The 20589-nt window shown below is 53.7% G+C and overlaps 1 protein-coding gene across 22 annotated transcripts in view; it reads left to right on the top strand.

The window, feature by feature from the left end:
* The window catches only part of MAPT (microtubule associated protein tau), a 36623-nt gene that overhangs the window by 598 nt on the left and 15436 nt on the right, over positions 1-20589 (top strand). For 21 of the 22 annotated variants that reach the window (XR_006182550.1, XR_006182549.1, XR_006182553.1 and 18 more), the window contains exons 2-5: positions 14893-14972; positions 16240-16326; positions 17316-17387; positions 18542-18607. Coding sequence is in view for 17 of the 22 variants with exons in the window: in XM_042892659.1 (XP_042748593.1) it covers positions 14909-14972; positions 16240-16326; positions 17316-17387; positions 18542-18607 (289 nt within the window). In the remaining 5 variants the exon portion in view is untranslated. Of the gene's footprint in view, positions 1-247; positions 437-14892; positions 14973-16239; positions 16327-17315; positions 17388-18541; positions 18608-20589 lie in introns of those variants that run through there. The other variant, XM_042892644.1, reaches the window with a different exon arrangement.

Genomic DNA, 20589 nt, shown 5'->3' with positions numbered 1-20589 from the left:
GGGGAAAAAGAAAAAAAAAAACAAAAAAAACGAAAAATGGACCCATTTTGGGTAATCCGGGTGGGGGTCCGGCGCCCCATCCCCGCCCACATCCATCCTATGGATGCCCACCCGTGGATATCCTCTGATACCCACCGAAGGCTTTTCCCCCCCCCCCCCCCCGTTTTTTTTTTCTTTTTCCTTTTTTTTTAACCCCATTCGGAATGCTGAAGGCGTTTCCCTTTTGCTGTTCGATTTTTTTTTTTCCCTTTATGCTCCATCAGAACCGCTCCCACCTTCCCGAAGGAGAGCAGCATGAAAATGCATTTCCTTTAGGGACGAGAAATAACCCAACCCAGTTACGCTTTGTTCATCCCTTCGGTTCTTGAGATGCTTCTGCTTTATGCCGGGGAGCAAAGCGAGCTGTGGGCTGATCCAGCTGCAGGTTCCCGGGGAGGTAATTCACACCTGGTGAAAGCATTGGCTTTTCTCGTGGCTCTGATGGCGTGCAAAGGATGCTTGGCTGCTTCCTTCTGCGTGCCTTTGGAGGTGAAGGCTCTGGGATGGAGATGCAGGTGGGGTTTGCTTTCAGAGCCCCAGGTTGGTGCTTTGGGGCTGTCCTCCATCAGGCCCGAGTGCTGCAGGATCGGATTTTAGGGCGGATCGGTCTCGAAAGCAGAGCTTAGAACGAGAGACCTCCAGTGCTGTAGGACTGTCGTGGTTTCGTGCAGCAGAGCGAGCAGGCGTTGAGCCCTGGGAAACCTGGGCTAAATCAGACCTGCCTGTGTTAATGAGTGAAAGTGCAGGGCGTGCTTGCTGCGCTAGGAAGCCTGGAAATGAAGGCTGCTCCTCCCTGAGAGCTGCTGGTCCAGCCCTGCTGTCGCTGCTCAGCAGCAGCTGCAAGGTGCAGTCGTTGCAGAAGTGCCATCCCATGCAAAGGTGGGAGGTGGGCTGAGCGGGGGGAGCTGTGCCAGGAGGGCAGGTGGCACTGCGGATCAGATGGGGACTTTTGTTCTTCTTCATCAGCTGGGATTAGCTGGGATGAAGGCAGAGGCGGCAGGACTCGCGTGTGCCCCTCTGGAGCTCCCCAGGAGGGGCTGCAGGTGACAAATGCAGCGTTGGAGCTGCGAGCCTGGAGTATGGGCTTGGCTCTGAACACACGAGGCAATAGTGTGGGCTTTTGTCTCTCCCTCCCTCGTTGCTCACCCTTTTAAAGCACTGCTTGAAGTAATTACGGTGCTAATTTAGGCTTCCTCCCCTGCCTTGTTTCCTCCTGTGGACCCGGGCAGCCTTGTTGCTCCGTTCTGTGCCCTCTGTGCTGAACAAACCACGGTTCCAGCAGCACCCAGGTGGGACGAGCGAATGGATTTCTTGCTGTCCTGAGCAGCAGTGCTGCAGCTTTCCTTATTTTCCTTCCTGAAACCCACGGGGCAGCAGGTCTGTGCTCTGTTGTCCAGGAGAGCGCTCCTCCCAGGATGAAAATGCTGCCTTTTCCATGCTGATGCTGGATGCACTTAGGGACACCTGATGCAGCTGTAAGGTGGGTGTCCTCTGGTGCTCCTCTGCCTCCTTTCAGAGCACCCTCTATTCCACCATGCCTGTTGCATCCTCATCCTCTCCCGTTTGGGATTTGGCCAGCCAGGAACAAGAGCAGAAAGCCACGTTTCAAATGCTTTGGAGATGGAACCTCTGCCATTTCTTGTGGCAGCCTGTGCCCATCAGCACAGGGGTTCCAAACTGCCCCAATGCTTCCAGCTGCACCAGGGTGTGTGCCTGGCATCACTGCTAGAGACCCTCATGCAGTGTTCAGCCTTCCATATGCATCCCTTTGGCTTTGCAGTGTGCTGAGAATTGGATCAGGGAGCAGCGTCTGCAGGGAGGTGCCCGGGATGGCTGTTCCCTTGTTTCCCAATAGGATTGCTATTGTGAAGCTTGAGGAAAGCTTTGGGTTTGTGCTGAGCAGAACGAAGGTATTCTGCCAACCCTCTGCGCCACTGAGGCTTGGCTGTTGGGAGGGCTGCTAATTTCTCTGTAGCAACCTAACAGCACTCTGACACTTGATGAATTGGTCGAGAAAGAATCAGGGCGCTGGCTGCTGCCCAGCTCCCAGTATTTCCCAGTTTGCTTTGCCCAGTATTTCCCAGTTTGCTTTGCCTTGTGTGCCTGCTCCTCAGCCAGGTGGATGGGAGCGCTGGGCTCAGCACCTTCCCTGCTGCCAGAAGCACTGCTGATGTCCTGGGAGAAAGGCAGCAGCTCCCAATGGATCTCTTCATTGCATTGCAATGCCATCTACGTGGCTTTCTAGGTTTTTCTGCCCCTCCAGCAGTCCCTCCTCCCCCCCCCAGGTTAACCGTGGTGTTTGGGCTCAAGGCATGCTGGCTCTGTCTGTTTGCAGGCACAGCCCTGCAGCACCAACATGTAGGTTGCTGGCAGGGCCCTCCCTGCCCGTGGAGACAGAAAAGAAAGGGAGGAAACTGCAGCAGTCACAGGAGCTGGATTGCTAATCCACGCAGAGCAATGCAGGGATGTCCCCGTTCATCTGCCAGCGGTGCTGCATGGAGCTCTGGGATCCGTGGCAGGCAGCCTGCTGTGCCTCACTGACCTGCGCTGCCGCCCCTTGCTGTCTGTTCTGTGCAGCCCTCCATCCTTGGGGTTTGGTGGTTGGAGCACCGTGGCCCTTCAGGAAACCTCGTGTGCTCCTTTTCGAGATGAGCAGAGGGATCTTGAGGGATGGAATGTGGCAGGAGGGGCCTCCATGTGCGAGCTGGAGCTTTGTTTCGCTCTGAGATCTGCTGGTTGTGAGCTGCTTCTGGCTGCAAGTGCCTGCAGAAAACATCCTGGAGGTTGGAAGAGATGTTTGTGCCTTGGGGCTCGAGTGGATTTCCTTTGCAAGTCGAATGAGACTGAGAGCCGCCCACTGGGCTGCTGTGGGTGCTGTGCTGGTGGGCCTGTAGCCAGAGCTGTGCTCTGAAGGGGCAGGTGAGGTTCTGCAGCGAGCTCTGCTGTTCATGGAAGAGCCTCAGCATTTAGCAGAGGGTGACAAAACCACCCGTGTTCGTGTCTTTGGGTGGTGTGTGTGCCTTGAAGCTCTGCTCGGTGCTGGGGAGCCCTTTGCTGCGTGGCTCCCAGCGGCTCCTGGCCTGGGCTGGATACCTGGAAGCACCTGCTGGAATTTCGGATGGATTTCATCACTGCTGAAGTCACCAGCTGCAAAGTGAAATTCCTCGAGCTGCTCAGATCTAAGGAAGCCTCTTCTGTGAGCCTCGAATCGGGGTCCAGCTCAGCACTGTGTGTGTTCATGCTGGCCTGGAGGTCTGTTTGCATGGCACTGTCTTCATTGCAAAGAAGCGCTGGGGATGCACTTCTGAAGCTGAGAACGGAGAAGTTGGGGGTGTTCAGGGCGGTGAAGTTCTTTCCTGCATTTCTCCTTGTGTCTGATCCGAGCTTGGCTGAGATCCTGGCTGCACTGGCACGGCTCTGCTGTGAAGGTGTGTCAGCTCTGTGGTCCACAAGCAGCTCTGCTCCTTCTTTCTCTCGAATGCTCCTTCCTGAGAACTCCCTGGTGCAGAACACATCTGGCCAGCTGTGTACGTTGTCAGCTGAGCACATCTGGCCAAGTGGAAATGTCAGGCAGCGAGCAAAGCAATGGGGAAGAGATTCCTCACCTGCTGTGATGTGGTTCAGTGGGGGTGCTGAGCACTGGGACAGCGTGAGCTCTCAGCAGGGATGCGATGAGATGGATGTGGAGTCGGGGGTGAGAAGAGGGCCAGGGAGGTGAAATGAAGTCAGCTGGGGGCTGAGGAGGGATGAACCTCCTCGCCTCTCCCTTGATCCCCATTGCCCGGAGATGCAATAGCTGTGTGTATGGGGGCCCCTGGAGGCCTTGAGGTGATGGGCAGCACATCTGTATGGCTGTGCTGAGCTTCTGATGGCAGAATGGCCCTGTGCTGGTTTGCAGAACTGAAGGCGAGTTGTGCACGGTGCAGTTAGCATGAAGTCAGAGTGATCTGGGGGGAGGAGGGTGCAGGAAGGGGCTCTCCAGCAGCACAGGTATCCCAGCAGGGAAAGCTGCCCAGAGCTCCATCTGTAGCTTTGCATCCCCTGCAGCTCAGGGCTGTGTTTCATTGCAGCTGGCAGGAGGAGCCTTTGCTGTAAAAACACACCTTTTCTCTGCAAACTGACCTCACTGTGGGGTGGTCAGAAGCCAAGAAAACGATGCAGAGCTGCAGGTCGGGCTCAGGTTCCGTTCTCAGTGCTGACTCAATGCAAAGTGCTGAGTGTTTCATTACCCTTCCTCTGCAAATCCTGCACACGATGGGATGAGCGCTGCTGGGCCGTGGTTACCTTTGTGGGTTGAGGGCTGTGATGGAGCTGGATTGCACAGCTGTGTCACACTGTGAGTGAGCCCAGGGCTGGGATTTATCCAAAGGCAGAACTGCCTTTTGTGGTTCACTTTCTGCTCATCCTGACTTGGAATTCAGGGGCAGGCTTTACCCCAGTGAGTTGGGTGCTGTGAAGTTACCTCTTGACGTGGCTTTCACCTGCTGCATGACAGAAGGTGCTGCATGCAGGGGTTTGCAGCAGTGGCTTTTACCAACGGGCAGATATCTCCAAATTAGGCAGAGGACTCCATGCTTTCCCTTGGTTTTGTATGGCATGGCAATGGGAAGCCTGGTGGGCACATGGAAGTGGTAAATGCTGCTGCTGGGGATCACGTGAACCCTCCAGTGACATACATGCATGCTGTCCCTTTGCCTTCTTCCCCAGCCATCTTCCCTGTTCCTGTCCTGTTTCAGACCTCATGGACAGACCCAGCCCATGCTCTGCAGTGCAGGAGCTGCATCTGCACTGCTGTCAAGCTGTTGTCAGTGCACCCTTGCTGGCTGAAGGCTTTGCAGCCTGCTTTGCATGCATTTTGCCTTTTTCCTCATTCCATGCTAGCTGAATTACCTCCTCCCTTCCCTCCGGGCTACGAGAGGAAGGGAGTTACGAATACTGTGTAATGTGAAAGCCACTTCTTAATGCTTAATCTCCCAAATATGTCAGTGCTTTTATTGTGCCTAATAATAGGGTTTATTGTCATGGTTGTCTGAGGTCCCTGCTTGGCTCCGGAACACATTTCCTCAGTTATTCTTGCTCATGGAGGGGTTTGACTCCCTGGGTCTGTGTGCTCTATCAGCATCCAGGAGCCCCTCGGTGCTTGTTTGAGGTTCTTAGTGGGAATATTTGGGGCTGTGGCTGTAGCAGTGTTGGTGCTTGGTTAAAAATTGCCTTGCCTGCCCTCACTGGAGCAGCCTGGGTGTGATAGATGGGGAAGGCTGTGGGGTTGCAGCGGCTTTGCCTTGGTCTGAGCACGAGAGCAGCACCAGCATCTTCCAGCAGCTGCTCCCTGCCTTGGTGAGGCTGACAAAGCTGCTGGTGGCTCTAGGTGTGGCCAGAGCCTTTCTGATGCTCTGTGCTCAATGTGCTGCAATAGGAAGCAGCAGGGCTGCAATTCGGGCAGCCTCGTTCCTTCCAGCCTTTGTGTTGGTGATTAGAGTCAGGCTGTGACCTTACAGAGCATGAATGGATCCCTTGTAACCAGAGACCAGGAGCAATATTATTTTAGGCAAGAAGTGAGGCTCTGAAGCAGGCTGTCCTTCACACATATCATACGTGTGACAGCAGTGCTGCATTTAGAGCTGAAAGGGGATAAAACCCCGGAGCAGATTGATTGCACCTCATTTATTTTTAACAGACGTGCTGGGGGAGATTGAGCCCAAATTCCTCAGCTTGGGGCAGCCTTAAGTGTGGACAATGCTGACAGTTCATCCCTGTGGAAAGGGAGGTGGGCACACAGTGGGCCTCCAGCTCACGGCAGTGAGGATGTAAAGGATTCTGATCCTTCAACTTGCTCATCCTTTGGGCTGGGAAGGGAAATAATTGTGTCACAATTATGATAAAGGTAGAATGGAGGCAAGGCAGGTTGCTGCCTGACTGTGGTTTTTGGGCTGGGGATGAGTCCTTGGAGAGCCTGCGAAGGCTGAGGGCTGTTGAGTTTCTTTCTTTCCAGGGTAAGACAGCAATGTGTGAAGGCTGCGTGATTTGGTTTCCCTTTTATTTAAAGGGGCTGCCCTGGTGCAGTTCTCTTTGGGATGCTGGAACTGGACGTTATGGGGCCAAAGGTTTGGATGTCGGGTGGCTGGCAGTGGAGTGGGGTTGTGAGGCACAGGCGCATGTGGAGACCACAGCCAAGGAAACCTGTGGTTTTTTGGGTGTTCCCGCATGTGTCAGCTGCTTGCTTGCCCCGGGCTCCTCACCGTGCCATAACCAAACAGCCCTGACGCCCTCCCAGCCTCATTTTTGCCCCTGGAGCTGTAGCAGGAACCTCTCTGCTGGAAGCCACATCTGCATCGTGAACCCTTGCAGCCCTGCTGCTGTATGGCTGTGCTCCCAGGAAGGCTCTCCTCGGCTTCTTCCCTAGGATGGGCTTTCTGTCACTGCAGAGCGATGCCAGCCATGGTGCCGTGGCAGTAGCTGGAGCAGATGGTGCTGCTGTCATCGTTTTAATTTCTAGCCATGTGTTGAAATAGCTCAGAATAACTTCAGAAACGGAGACCCAGCCCAAGATTGTTTGAATGTTTCTTTTGCCCTCAGAAAATCTACAGTGTGCGTCCACAGCACCTTCCTGCTTCTGTCCTGTCTGCTCTGACGAGGATCGTTCACACTGATAGGCTGGAGCTGTGTCACAGAGCATCTTTTGTATTTAATGTCTTCATTACTGTGGCAGCTTGATTATTCAGAGAGCTCCTGCATAGGCTGTTCTGTCAGCGCTGTGAAATCAAAGAGAAGGGGCTGAGATCAAAGTGAGCGACAAACGCGTTCCTTGTGCCACAGCAGCAGGGCTGCAGGAAGGGGTTGGGTGCAGCTGGTGCTGCTCCCCTGCTTCCCTTTGCATCTCCAGGCTGAGATGATGCACGATCCGTGGCACTGATGCCACACGGCTCGTGTTGCTGGGCTGTGTTGTGGCTGGGGTAGGAGGCATCCACGTGTAGCCAGAGCTCCAAACACACCGACAGGTGAGCACAGTCCTGTCTCCTTAAGCCATGGGGCTTCTGGCTGTGCACCGCTCCCCTGCGCTCAGCGTCGGCATTGCTGCAGCCCAGCACCGAAGGCAGCGGCGCCGTCAGCTCAGCATGCAGTGGGGCAGGGAGCTGCTGTGCAGGATGCTCCCTGCTGGCTCTGAGGCCAGCTGGTGCGAGCAGCTCCTGCACAGTGCAGCGTGGAGCTCTTCCAAAGGCAGCCTGTGTCCCAGAGGGCTCTGTGCATTGCAGCAGAGGAGAAAGGAAGGGAGGTGGCTGAGCGCCGCGGGGAATCCTGGCTTCCCTTCTTACCGTTGATTCTATTTTTCCCCCACTTAAATACAGAACATTTAACGTGAGCTCGGTGCTGATGGTCTGCATGCTGTTGGATGGCTCAGGGCTGTGCTCCATCCTGCACCAGGCTTCAGACATCTCTCTCAGCCTGTGGCTACAGCAAATGGATGCTGCTGTATGCATGCCACTACAGAAACCAAATTAGCAGTCGTCTCTGCTGGGTCCTACAGCACGTGGCTGTGCTGCAAAGCACTAAGATGGAGACGGTGCTCCAGGAGAGCTCGTGTGGAGGTGGGAGCAGAGCTGTTTGCTCAGTGGCCAGGAATACCTTAACCCAGCCACCCCTTGGATGGGCTGGCTTGTGCTGCAGCTCTGCCCAGGAGAGGTGAGGCTGCTCAGTGCCCTCTCACATGCAGGAAAGGGAGTGAGCCGTGGTCTGTTCTGTGCCCTGTGATGTGTTGTGGTGCTTGCTGGTGCATGAAATAAACGCTGTCAGTTTGCTTCTAACCTCATATTAAGGAGGAGGATTGTGATAACCGTGAGAAACCACTGGCTGTGCTAACCGTCCTGCAAACATCGCCGAGCAGATGAGCCCTGCCAGGCTCCTTGTGCCACTGGCTGCAGAGTGGCAGGGATCTTACATGGCTTCCTGTCTCGGGAGCTGCATTTCAATTGTTCCATGTGAGCCATGGAGCAGCATGCTCCAGTTAAGGGCTGGATGCATGGCTGGCTGGCTGGATGCATGGGATGGCTGGATGCATGGGATGGCTGGATGCATGGGATGGCTGGATGCATGGGATGGCTGGATGCATGGCTGGATGCATGTTTTCCTTCAGGCAGTGCAGTCTCTCAGAAAAGTGTTTTCCTCCTCCCCACGGTGTGATTTGCCCACCAATGTAAAGGGCACTGCTGATGGAGGCAGAACGCTGCCGTGCCACTGACTGTCTTAACTCCTAGAGCTGCTCTTTCCTGTTCTCCCTCTCCCCATCCATGCACACCCCGGTGTTTCTTTTCTCCCATAGCTGGAAAGCAATCTAAGGCCACGCTGTTGTGGGCTCAGCATTGTTGTCACACGGTGGCACAGCGCAGGGTGACACACATGATGCATTGGTGACAAAACACACTGGTCTGATGTCTGAGCCACCATCTCCTCCTATGCGTGAGCTCATGGGTTCCTTTGCTCATCTGCCACATGCAGCCCCTCCAAACCACACCTCTGCTCACAGCAGGGCCTCAGAAGGGCAGTGCAGGGGAAATTTGGGGCTGCCCCTGTTCCTTGTTCTCAGATGGAAGGCTGTGAGCCCGCCTTGAAACCTGCAGGAGATGCTCTGATTTCCAGCAGGTTTGGCTGAGCGGGGATGGGAAGAGTCAAAGAGAATTAGCTGCTAAATAAGATCTTCTGCCTTCTCTTTGATCCGCTCTACATGTTCAACTGCTTAAAGGCTTCCCAAGAAAGGATTTTGGTGGAGGAAGAGTTTATCTGCTCATAGACCATCTCATAGCTCTGAAAGGCACGACGGCGAGATAGTCTAGCAGGGGGCAGGGAAGAAATCCAAAGGTAGCCCAGTAAATCTCTGCTAAAGAGGCTTCCCTTCCTCCACCTCACGAAGCAGATAGGGCAGGCTCCAAAACTCCTGTTGCTTCCTTTTTTGCTGCTGTGTAAGCCCCTCTGATCGGAGCTTTCAGCTGGCTGCAGTCAGTGGGTTTGGGGACGGCCTGAGCTCTGCATGGCGGTGCTGTGCAGCTCCAACACCTGGCTGCGCTGTGCTCACCCTGTGCACAGAGGAAGGGCTGCAGGGCATTGCATTCTGCTTGGTCAGCTGGATCAGGGGGAAGAAGAGAGGTAGGAGGGGGTGAAAGATGTGGGAAGGATGGCAGCAAAGCAGTGGGTTGGTGCGTAGATTTGGGTGAGGCAATTGATGCAAGGCGTAGCCTTAATATTCCTGTAATGCAAACGCTGCTTGCAGTTCCCTGCAGGTCCCAGTTTGCAGGGCTGTGCTGTTGGGGCAGACAGAAGCACTGCTGTCCCCCAGGACCGGCTGCTCTCACTGCTCAGGGTGGGCTCGGATAATCTGCCCTCCTAATGGCCACCCAGTGAGGAGGCAGCTGCTGAGCTGGCCCTAAGCTGATTTGGGATGGCAAATTCTGTTAGTTTAATTCTCAGCAGTGCTGAGGAACTTGCCAGCACGTGAGCATCCCTTGGCTTTTCTCTTGCAGCAAGCGTGCCCTGGCGACCTGAGCCAGCTGGTGAGGGCATGCAGTGCTCTGAGCTGGGACAGTTGGGTTTGTAAGGGATACGCACTGACCGTTCTTGTGTCTCCAGACCCAACTTTGCTATTCCTTTTTAATGCTGTTCGTAAAGAATCGTGACCTCTCATCGCTTAGGATTTGCCCTCAGTGCTATGGCCCTCCCTTTGCATCTCCTTTCCAGAGCTGCCGCTGTGGAGCATTCATTGCCTGGTCTTGGTAACCCAGGAAAGGTGTTTCAGGCCTCCAAGGACTCAGTAGCACGGGTTAAAGGTGAACAACAAGGAACAAAAAGCATCTGTGAAATGATCCCTTGTGCAGCTCCCTCCTGCTCTTCTGAGAAGAGTTTGGCTTTGAACATGAAGGAAGTTTCCTTGCTCCTGCCTTGCTGTGATTTCTCATCTCGCTCCCTGTTAGGCAGTGCTTGTGCATCACTGTCCACATTCCTTCATCTGTCAGCTCCTCGGAAGCACAAAGTGCACGGAGGAGATGAGAAGGGAGCCGCTTATGAATTATGAAGAGCCTTTCAGGCTGATGCTCTTTCACGGGGCTGCTGCTCCATTTTAATTGAGTAACTCAAATGAAGAAGAAAAAGAATCCTGTTTGTGTTTGATCACCTTTCAGCGGTAACACTCGTGTTTGTTGCTTTCCTTTTCAAGTAACACGGGCGTTTGCCACCCTTGCAGGTGAAATAATGGAGAAGGAAGGAGCTGAGCAGGAGCTGGGATGCAGCTGCTCCCCTTTGTGCTTGCTGGGAGAGCTGGAGCTGCTCGGCTGCACCCAGGGATGTGCACCAAAGCGTGCAAACACAGCCTGCATCTCTCCAAGCACTGCAGAAATTCCTGCTCCCTCTGTTTCCCTCCCAACGCGTGGCCCATAACAGCCCCCAATCTGTGGTTTATTTGGGGATTTGTAGCCCGTGTGAATTGAAGCATCAGTTCCCAGGCTCGTGATCCCAGCAGCTGTGCTGTGGGCTGCAGCCCCGCATCCGTGCAGAGCTGGCAGGGTGAGCTGGTGCTGGGCTGCTTGCTGGGGCTGCACACAGCTCGCAGGGCAGCTCAGCCCCTGGCACCAGAAGCGTTTTGGTGCTGCTCCTTTGTGATGTCATCTGTCACAGACAGAGGACTGAGCTGAGGCACAGCTGTGTGATCCCCAGCATCTGCTTTCCTCCTCTGAGCCTCCAGGCTGCTGTCAGTAGGGTACGTTGTTTTCAGTCCTGCTTTTACTCACCTGTCATTGCAGGGAATCCTCGCACCGAGGCGTGAAGAGTTTGGAGGCTTCATTTGGGACCTCAGCCTTCTCAGGGGGAGAGCTTGCAGGAGTTTGGCTGCAGCAGCAGCAGCAGAATGAGGGCTCTGCATGCTGTTGTGCTGGGTGGTGACACGACCTGATGGCCCTGCAGGGACTTCGGCACCAGATCCTGCAGCCTTGGGTTCTGGGTTTGGCTCTTAGGGGCACCAAGCAAGAAAATGTGCTGCTGGATGAGAGAAGTTCCTTTCAGACACCTGTGCCCTATAAACAGGGCTTCGGTGTGCTCTAACCTGTGAGCTTAAATATTTCATAGAATGGATGGCAGAATGGTTGGGTTGGAAGGGACCTTAAAGCCCACCCAGTTCCAACCCCCTGCCGTGGGCTGGGTGCCCCCCAGCAGCTCAGGGCCCATCCATGACTGTGAGCATCTCCAGGGATGGAGCATCCCAGCAGTGCCAGAGCTTCGCCATCCTCTGTGTGATGAAAATTACTCTTTTTCCTCTTTAAATATCTTCTGGGTTTTGAAAGCTGTCAGTCGCTCCCTGACCGCAGCTCAGTGATGCCTGCAGCTCTAAGGGCTCGCTTCATCTCTCTTCAGACTCCTCCTGGTGGTCCTGCAGACTTTGGGCTCTTTGGGGTGGCAGTGTCTCCTGCAGCTGTTTTGTCATCTTGCTGCTGACACTTTGCACAGCAGAAACCTGCAGGGAGCGTGCTGGCTCAGGCTGAGCCACGAAATGCCATTGAGATGCATTGAGAGTCGCTCCTGGTTCCCTGAGCTGTGCTGTGTGTCACTCCATCCCGAGCACTCAGTGTGGCACTGGGACAGCACTGCTCGACTCCCAGTGCTGCTGTGTTTCCTGCATCACTGGGAAGCAGCTCCAAGCCTGGGCTGCTCCTCTTAGCACCGATGCTCATAGCAGAGAAGGTGCCTTCAGTGCAGGGATGGCCGTGGTTAAACTCATCCCTTGGGTTTTGGCCGAGGGACCCGACTGGGCTGCACATCTGGGTAAATGGTGCTGGTGGGCTGAGCTCAGATGTCTGGCAGTAAGAGCTGTGCCCCCACGGGAAGCGTGGGGCCGGAGGGGCTGTTAACACCGCGCTGGGCTGCTGCTTCTTAGATAGGGTCCCTGTTTGGTGGGGATGGTTGTGCTGGCAGGGATAAGGCTCTTAGGAGGGCTCTGTGCTTTATCTCACGCAGGGCGTGCTGCTGGTTTATCTCTGTGGCTCTCCTTGGTGGAGTTACTCATTCCCAAACCGTTGCTTCGAGGCACGGCTGTTCCTACAGGTTTTTGGAACATCTTTTCCCCTTCTTGCTGTTTTCCCCCAGGAGGGATTTCCTCCTCCTCCACTTGAGGAGCAGAAGGAGCATCATCTCAGACGCTGTTTGTAATTCACAGTTGCTCAGATGTGCCATTTTCAGACCATCTTTCTTTAAAATAAGCAGTTTTAATAAGCTTTAACTTTCATTGCATCGTGAATCCTTTGTAGAGCAAAAAACCCACAGCAGAGCTGGGACTCCCCCCCCACAATAAGAAATGCTTTGTGGCTGAGCCCTTCAGTTTTGCTTTGTGGTTCCAGCAGGACGGATCTGTCCCAGAATTGTGTGCATCACCCCCAGGTTCCGAGTTGCTGTCAGGAGTGCTTTTAGCTGCCGCGGATGAGAAATAAAGAGGGGGAGAATGGACTCCAGCATCCATCAGAGAGGCGTAAAATGTCTTTATGGTGGTGAATATGGCTGCATGATGATATGGGCTGTGTGTTTCAAACCCAGCTGGGAGAGCTTTGCAGCTAAGAGATAATGGCGCTGCTGGCTCGCTTGGCCTCCCCCCCCGGACTGCTTGGTGTCATTTATTTACCTCTCTGTTGCGTTGAAGTTTCATCTGCCTTGCAATGGTTCTCAATCTCAGCCCTTGCAGGGAGAGCCTCTTTCCATCCTGCTGCCCTGCAGGCACGGCACGAGGCCTTCCAGCCCCATGGGAGACACTGCTGCTCCCCAAAGTCCTGCTGTCCAAATGGACGCATGTCTGCGCCCTGCAGCTCTCGGGGGATGTCTGGGTGCTTTATCCCTTGGTTCTTTGTGCCTTTAGGCGATGCCTTTTTCCTTCTGCCACAACAGGCAGCTCTTCTCTCATCTCTGAAACATTAATGGCTGCATCCTCCCGAGCCCATCCTCGCTCCTGCAGCTCCTGCCATGCGTGGAGCTCAGTGGGAGCGGGGCTGCCTGTGCCCAGCTGTGAGCAGAACAGCATTAAAGGCCTTTTTGCAGAGCTACAGCGAGACCAGCCAGTTGTCTAACAAACACCCCAACGTTTCCTGGTGTCAAAAAACCAGCAGCACCAGCAGTGAGCAGAGCGAGAGCTGTTGCTGGGGGCGTGCAGCTCCGTGGCCTTTGCTGAATCACTGCTGGCTGCTGCCGTGCCAGGGCTGCACCGATGCTAAATGCTGAGCTGGGAGGAGCAGTGGAACATCTTGAGCTGAGCTGAACGCTGTGCCCAGAACGGGCAGCTGAGCCCCAGGCTGGGAATGTGAGCTGGATGTGGAGCCAGCAGTCCTCTCTGGATGGTGGCCCAGGAAATTCTTGTCCAGAGGCAGGAAAGCACAAAATGCAACTTTCCAGGGAAACTGGGAGAGGCTCTGATTGCTCTTATCCAAAAACTGGACTGGGGGAGGCAGGAGAGGAGGCAACGTAAGGAAGAAGTGAGCATCATTTAAGGCAGCACTCAGATGAGTGGATGCTCTGCCTCTGGGTCAGCAGCTTGGAATAAAGGTTTGTGGGTGTGTGGTGAGCTGGGCTGGGCTGGGGAGGCTTTTAGGGACCAGCAGAAGGGAAAGGGGTCAGGATGGCTTCTGCTGTCTGCATTTTCCTGCTGACAGACAGGGCAGCACGTGGGGAAACTGCTGTGTATCCCAGGTCTGCCTTTGGGATAGAAAGCTCGCTCCTGTACCTTCTCCTGCACACCAGGCAGCACATTCACACTCACATATTTCATGCTCAACTTGCTTTTATGCTCCATACACTAAACTAACATCACATTTCTGTATTTCAGTGCTAACCACCCTTGTAAACAGCACCACAGTGGAGCCAAATGAGACCAGGATATCATCCATGTGATAGTTGGAGCCCTGGGAGGAGGGCAGGCAGATGCCCATAGGGATGTCCGTTTTGGTGGGCAGCCTCCCACCCCCCCAAGGTTTTGACAGAAAGTTGTCACCTCCTTCCTTCCTACTTCATACCTTTGCTTTTGTGAGTGACTTCCTTTGGTGGCAAGTTGTCACGCTTCCTTGGTGCAGTTCTGTCAGAGCTTTGTGGCTGTCAAAGGCAGAAGTGAAATGGTCCAGTCATCTTCCTAAGGCTTAAAAAAGCTGGGCAGGAGATCTGGTTACTGGCATTTGAGCTTCTCTTGCTTAGTTCCATATATCCCGTTAATTTATTGCCAGCAAACAAAACCACGTGAGTTTGCTTCCTTGCTTGCAGTGACCTGAGCCTCACTGCTGCATCCATTTGCTCCTGACGGTCATGGCAAGCACACAATTACACTAATAGCCCGTTATTCATCACTGCCAGGGGCTGTAATTATATCAGCTATTAGGAAGTCAACTAAAATCCACGTCTGTCCAATCAGCATGGAGAATAAGGAGAGGCACGGCGCCTGCAGGCTGTGTTTGCTGGTGGGTTCACTTCCTTTAGCACTTGGGAAAGCCCTCTTTCCAGAGGTCCTGGTTTGGTGTGTGAGCATTTTGCACTGCCCTCTGCTCATGGGTGCTCCTGGAGGATCTGGGGGCTCCTGGATGCTCCGGGGAGTGTTTCAGCACAGCTGCAAAACCCAATAGGCAGTGTGCATCCTGAGCTTCCCTGTACGCAGCGGTGGGATTTGGGGGCTCATCAGGAAAAGGAGACAAAGCAGCTCCCTTCTTGCTGTGGCTGAAGAGGCAGCCTGCAGCTCTCAGCTGGTTGCTTACCAGAGGATGCTCCCGGGACGTGGCTGAGGTGGTTGCATGGAACACACCAACAGGGCTCCAGGATTTGCCTGATATTGATTGCTTTTGTTTCCTCCTTCAGGTAACTTGGCTGCAAGATGGCAGAACCACACCAGGATGTCACCGTGGTGGAGGACCAGGAGAGGCAGCACGTCCCCTCAGGTGAGCACCTCCAGGAGGAGACAGGGCAGGGGACAAGAGTGACCCAGGCAGGGGGAGCAGAGCCCTGGGGACAGCCAGGAGGAGATGCTGTGTGTGTGTGTGTGTATGGAAGGTTCCTGCATAGCAGCTTGCTGCAGGCAGTAAGCATTGGGTGGCCCACAGGGTGCTCTGATGCTCCTGAATGAAGGAGGATGCTGCTGTGTGATATGGTTGCCTAGCAGAGCACAGATCCCATGCTGTCTCGAGCAGTTCTGATCTTACTGCTGCAGCTTGGCACGTCCATGCTTTTGTGTTCACTCCTCAGTTTGCTATTAAAACACAGCACTGCTTTTGTTTTGAGACACGGCTCGAGGATGCTGCTTGCTGCCTGCTTTTCTCACCTGCACAAGGCTGAGCAGAGAGTTCTGGGAGCCATGCAAGGGTCTTTTATCCCACATTTCAGACCTGCATTTCTCCAGAGGCCTTTCCTTTCTCATCCCACCACGCTGCACAGTTGAGCTTGGAAACCCACACAGCCCCAGCACACTTGGTGGGACTCACTCTTGGCTATGATTCATATAAACACCATCTTGATTTTATTTTCTTGAAGGGCTTTGGACACAGCTTCCACCAAACCAAACCAGTGGGTTATCTCAGCCGAGGAGAGAATCCATGGCATCCATTCATCGTGGGTCGTGTGATGCATTTCAGGCTGACAGCTTCTCTCAGCTCGTAGCCTCATCTTTGCACATCACAGGGATTTCACTTTTATTCGTTTGAAGCTTCTTTTCCGAGTCATTTTCTCCAGCTTTCGTTGTATTATTTCATTTAGTCAGCCTCTTTGCAAAGAAGAGACTTGTGCTTTTTGCTGTACTCTTCCAAAAGATGACTTTGGCCCCAGCCTGGCGTTGTGCCTTATGCACTGCACAAAGACTTGCTGGTTTGCAATGAATAAATACATCATGGGAGCGCTCAGCAGCAGCTCTGGGAGAGAGTCTGATGGCTCTAGAAATGGCAGAGGGGACAGCAGTGACTCAGACGTCCATCTTCCCTGCTTTCTGTTGCTGAGATCTCCTTTCCTGCTTCTGCCATTCTCTGCTGTGTGGGTCCCTGGGTTTTTCTTTTGGCTCCTGCTTGTTCTTTTTGGCGATGGCACCGATGCTTTTGGTTGGCACTTTCACGCTTTGCTTGCTTATCAGTTCAGGTGTTTTCTGCTCTCCAGTGGACCTGGGCCATTAGAGGTTTGTAACTCATCGCCAAGGACCTGTTCTAAGTATTTGTTTTCCAGGCTATCCCCTTCAGATTCCAGTCGATGACGGATCGGATGAGCCTGTTTCTGAAACCTCTGACGCTAAGAGCACCCCAACTACAGAAGGTGGGAGCTCTTTGTCTTACTGCTTTGAAACCGTGATGGTTGGGGTCGTGCTAAACCTTGCCGAGAGCCTCGTGCCACGTTCTGCTGGGGTTTCTCAGGAGCGTTGGTGCTCTTGGATGAGAGCTCTTCGTTAGGCTCATCACAAGTGAGGTTTTCCCTCAGCAGAATGAGAGGATTGGCCTTAAAGGTGGAGAGTGGGTCGGAAGGCCGGAGATGGAGATGCAAAGTGGTGCTTGGAGCTCAGCAAGTCTCTTGCAGGTTGTTTCCTTCTCACGCAGTGACCTCAGGGTCCAATTAGCTCAGTGCAGCCAGGAGCAGTCCCACATCGCCCGCAGGTTTGCATCACTGTGCACCATCAGAATACTGCCTGCCCATCCTGCTCTGTGTTCCCTGTCAGAGTCAGGTGGAGCTCTTTTTGTGTTCCCTCTGTATTGATGTGTTCATTCACACAGCACGATTTGTGCTGGAATGGTGAGATGGATTGAGTCTGTATGTACAGCTTTGAGTTGATGCAGAAGTCCTGTGGGTCAGGTCAGGGCATTTCTGTGCTGCTTCACTGGAAGAAATCTAGTTTGGAAGTAATCTAGAGACTTGCCTGTTGTTTTAATTAACTGCACTGTTTCTCTGGCTGCTTTAATCCCAAGTAGCTGCCTCTTGGCGGCTTCGGGTAAAGGCATTGGCTTGCAAAATGTATCTAAAATTAAAAAGGATGGAGATATTGAGCAGTTTTCCAGCCCTGCCCTGCTGGAGATGGGGGCTGTGATCTCATGCAGAGCAGCCACATGAGAGATGTGTGCTTGCTGTGGGGGCAGCTCACTGTGTCCCCAAGGACCAGCTTTGCTGCGTCCTGCTCGCTTGTCTCCCTCCACAAGCGCTGGCTCAAGGGAGGGAGATGGGTGCTGCTCTGAGCAAAACGAGCCTTGGGAGCATCCTGACCTCCCCAGGCTTTTGCCACTTGCTGGCTGTGTGAAAGCTGCATTGTTTTTCAGATGCCACAGCACCTTTAGTAGAGGAAGGAGACCAAGAGGATCAGCACGGGGAGATCCCAGAAGGAACCACAGGTGAGGGAGACCGAGGTGCAGCTTCATCTCTTGATACAGATAGAGCAGAGAGCTGGACTGGTTGGTGCTGAGCAGTAAAGCTGCAGAACCTTTCGCAGGCGTGCTTCGCTCCTCGTGCTTCCTTCCTTCTTCTGATGCAATTCCTTGCTTACTGCTGTCCTCTTGCCTTCCCCAGCCTGGGGGACACTCGCAGCCTTTTCTTCTCTCTTCCTCAGCTCCTCATCTGACAGTCTTTCTCTCCGTGGTGGCTTTGCCTCACGTCTCCAGGCAAAGTGCTTTCCTGCAGAGCCTCCCCATCTCTGCAGCACCTCGCTGCTCCTCTCCTGGGCATTCTCTCAGCCCACACAGTTGTCTTTGGAGAGGCAGGTGGAATCCAGACCACTGCAGCACTTCTCGGGCTGCCAGCACATTTTGGAGATCGTGCAGAGGAAGCCAAGTGGCTCCTTCAGGACCTCTGCACCTGGGCCTGCTTTTGCAGGGAGGAATGGGGGTCTTTCAGAGTTAGAAGGGATTGATGTGCAGCAGAGCCGTGCAGAGCAGGGCAGGAGCTCCTCGGACAGTCAGGTGTGGCTGTGAACAGTGAGCACGTGGTCCCTGTGTGGTGGCTGCTGGGTTATCCTGGAAACATCAGGCAGGTTTTGGGAAAGGCAGTGTGATAGAATGGGCTTCTGCCAGCACCCAAGCGCTAACACAAGCCCACAGCTCTGCAAGCACTGGGTTTGTTACACACCCAGGTTAGCTGGCAGCAAATAGCCCAGGAAGAGCTCATGACAGTCAGCTGGAGAGAAGACACGGATGAGGTAGAGCTCAGGTAAGAGACATGGATACGAATGCTGCCAGCTTGGCAGGAGTAGAAGAGGAAACGTAAATCCCCAAATTTCCGTGCTCAGTGCTCAGGTTTCTGCATGTCTGTCTGAAGGAGCTTGTGCTCACTTGCCAGCTGATGAAACACGTTGGTACAGCAGCTGTCGGATAAATCTGATGGGACCCAGCATTAACACAGCTTGATTGCCTTTCTGATACTGCCCTGCTCGTAACGCAGCCGTGATGGGCAGAATCAGCAAGGAGGTAAAGGCGTTCTCCAGAAGCGTGCTTAAACTTAATTCTCGTGTTCTGATGATGTTTTTTCCATTCTCCTTCTGAACTGGGACCAGCTGAAGAGGCGGGCATAGGAGCCACCCCCAGCCTGGAGGACCACGCTGCAGGAGATGCTGCTCAAGGTTGGTCAGACTGCTGTCGCTGGGGTCTGGTTGCTGCTCCTGGGGGGCTTGGGAGTTTTCTTCTGTAATGCAACTGCTTTGCACCCCGTGGGCAGTTGTACAGCTCTCCCCATTGCTGGCAGGCGGGTCACACACACTTTGAATGTCCCAACGCACCCATTTCAGGCACCTCTTCATTCATCAGCTCTCTCTCAGGTGGCTGAAGCACCGATGCTTGTTTGTCCAGTGGCAAAACAGAGCATCCTCCAGGCTAGAAAAGGTCATAAACAGAGCCAGGATGGTGCAGTTAGCCAGGAGGCACTGCTGAGCATTGCATAGGGTCAGCCTGGGGCCCTGCACGTCCCACGTGAATTATCTGACTCTTAACTACTGTGTCTCATTTAGGGTGAGCTCTTTTTGCATCCCAGTCTCCAGGGGCATCTGCCAATGCTAGGCCAGGTGGGCAGTCACTTCAACACAGCTGTCCTGCTCACGTCTGTATGTGACAGCACTGGTTTTGTGTGCTAGCTAGAAGGGCAGTTAAAGCCCATTTGGTAAGGAGGTTTTCTGTTCAGGTTCCTCAGGCTGCTCCTGCAGTCTCTCCTCTTCTGACTGCTGTTTGCAGTCATCCCTGCCTTTGCAGGAAGCACGCAGCTCTTTGCTTTCTCAGCTCGGAGTGAATTGAGGTCTTTGCTTTTCACACTCAGCACAGCTACACACACTCTGCTCCCTGCAATTAAAGTAAAGCATTTGATGCCTGGCTGGTGGTTCTCAGGCCAGCAGCTCTTCTGCATTCAAAATAGTGATGCTACTTCAAAGGAAATCAAGGTTGTTAGCAGGATGGGGTGAGTTATCCCTGCCGTCTGTCTGTTTCAGTCTGGTGGTAGCTGCTATTTCTCACCAGATTTTCAGTGAGAGCTTTCTGTCCTGTCCCGGGATCTTTCAGCTGTCAGCTCTGGGGACGTGCAGCTCAATGCAGCTCTGAGAGAACCAATAGATGGCATTTCTGGCTTCTGACATAAATGGTTCCATCTCCAAAACGGACTTTTAGCAGTGCTGCTGCTCTGTAACGATGATGAGCTCTGATGACTTGATGTGATTATTGATGCATGCCCACAGTTGTGGGTATCTCATAACTACCCACCTTCATTTCTTGTGCTGTGGGATTTGCAAAAATGATCTCTGTGGTGAAGACAGAGCATGTTAGAATGCCTTTGGAGTCTCAGCATCTTTCAGTTCAGATTTGCCCTGCTGGTGTTCTGCAGCTCTCCCTGTGCAGCACTCAGACCTGCGGGCAGCCCTGCAGGATGGATATGCACGTCCTTATGGGGGCAGAGGGCTTTGAGCAGTTCCCCAGTGTTGAGGGTGAGCTCTCCATTGCTCAGCACATCCCTGCTTCAGTTGGAAGAGTTTTGAGCAGAAGAGCTTCAGTTCAACCAGAATATCTGGCTTAATGCAGCACTGTGGCGTGAAATTGCCAAGCTCTGTGTCATGCTTGAGATCAGTAATGGAAAATAATTGTCTCCTTTACCCTAAAAAAACCCAAGATCTGTGTTTCTGTGACCGTATGTTTTGGGTTTTAAATGTCACTCTTTCTCCTCTGCCCAAACGATGGCAGCAGTGCTGGAACACTAATTAGGCTGAGTGGGCACACAGTCCAGAGCTGCTGCGTAGTTACAGCCACAGTTTACTGACAGTCCTTCCCACCAGGGCTCTGCTGTTCAGGACACGGCAATAAGGGAGCAGACAGAGGAGTGCTGTTCCCTGGGCTCATTAGAACCAGGAATGATCTGGAGGTGGTTGGGAAGCTGGATGTGTTGCTGATTTCTGAATACCTCTAAAGCCAGCCCAGCAGGCATGGCACACGGGGACACTTCAGCCGCCTCTGCTATGGGGTCCAGGCAGTGCTCTGTCTTCCCACCCCCCCCGCTGCCCCCGACCCCCTTCCCAGTTCCCATGGAGGTCAGAGTTCCTTTAAAAAGCCCCTCTGTGTCTGCTGAATG

Source organism: Lagopus leucura, unplaced genomic scaffold (assembly GCF_019238085.1).
Source record: "Lagopus leucura isolate 7727_CA_CO unplaced genomic scaffold, USGS_WTPT01 153-9_obj-0_obj, whole genome shotgun sequence".
Classification (NCBI taxonomy): domain Eukaryota; kingdom Metazoa; phylum Chordata; class Aves; order Galliformes; family Phasianidae; genus Lagopus; species Lagopus leucura.
Note: the sequence above shows the minus strand (reverse complement) of the source record. Positions and strands in the feature narration are given on the sequence as shown.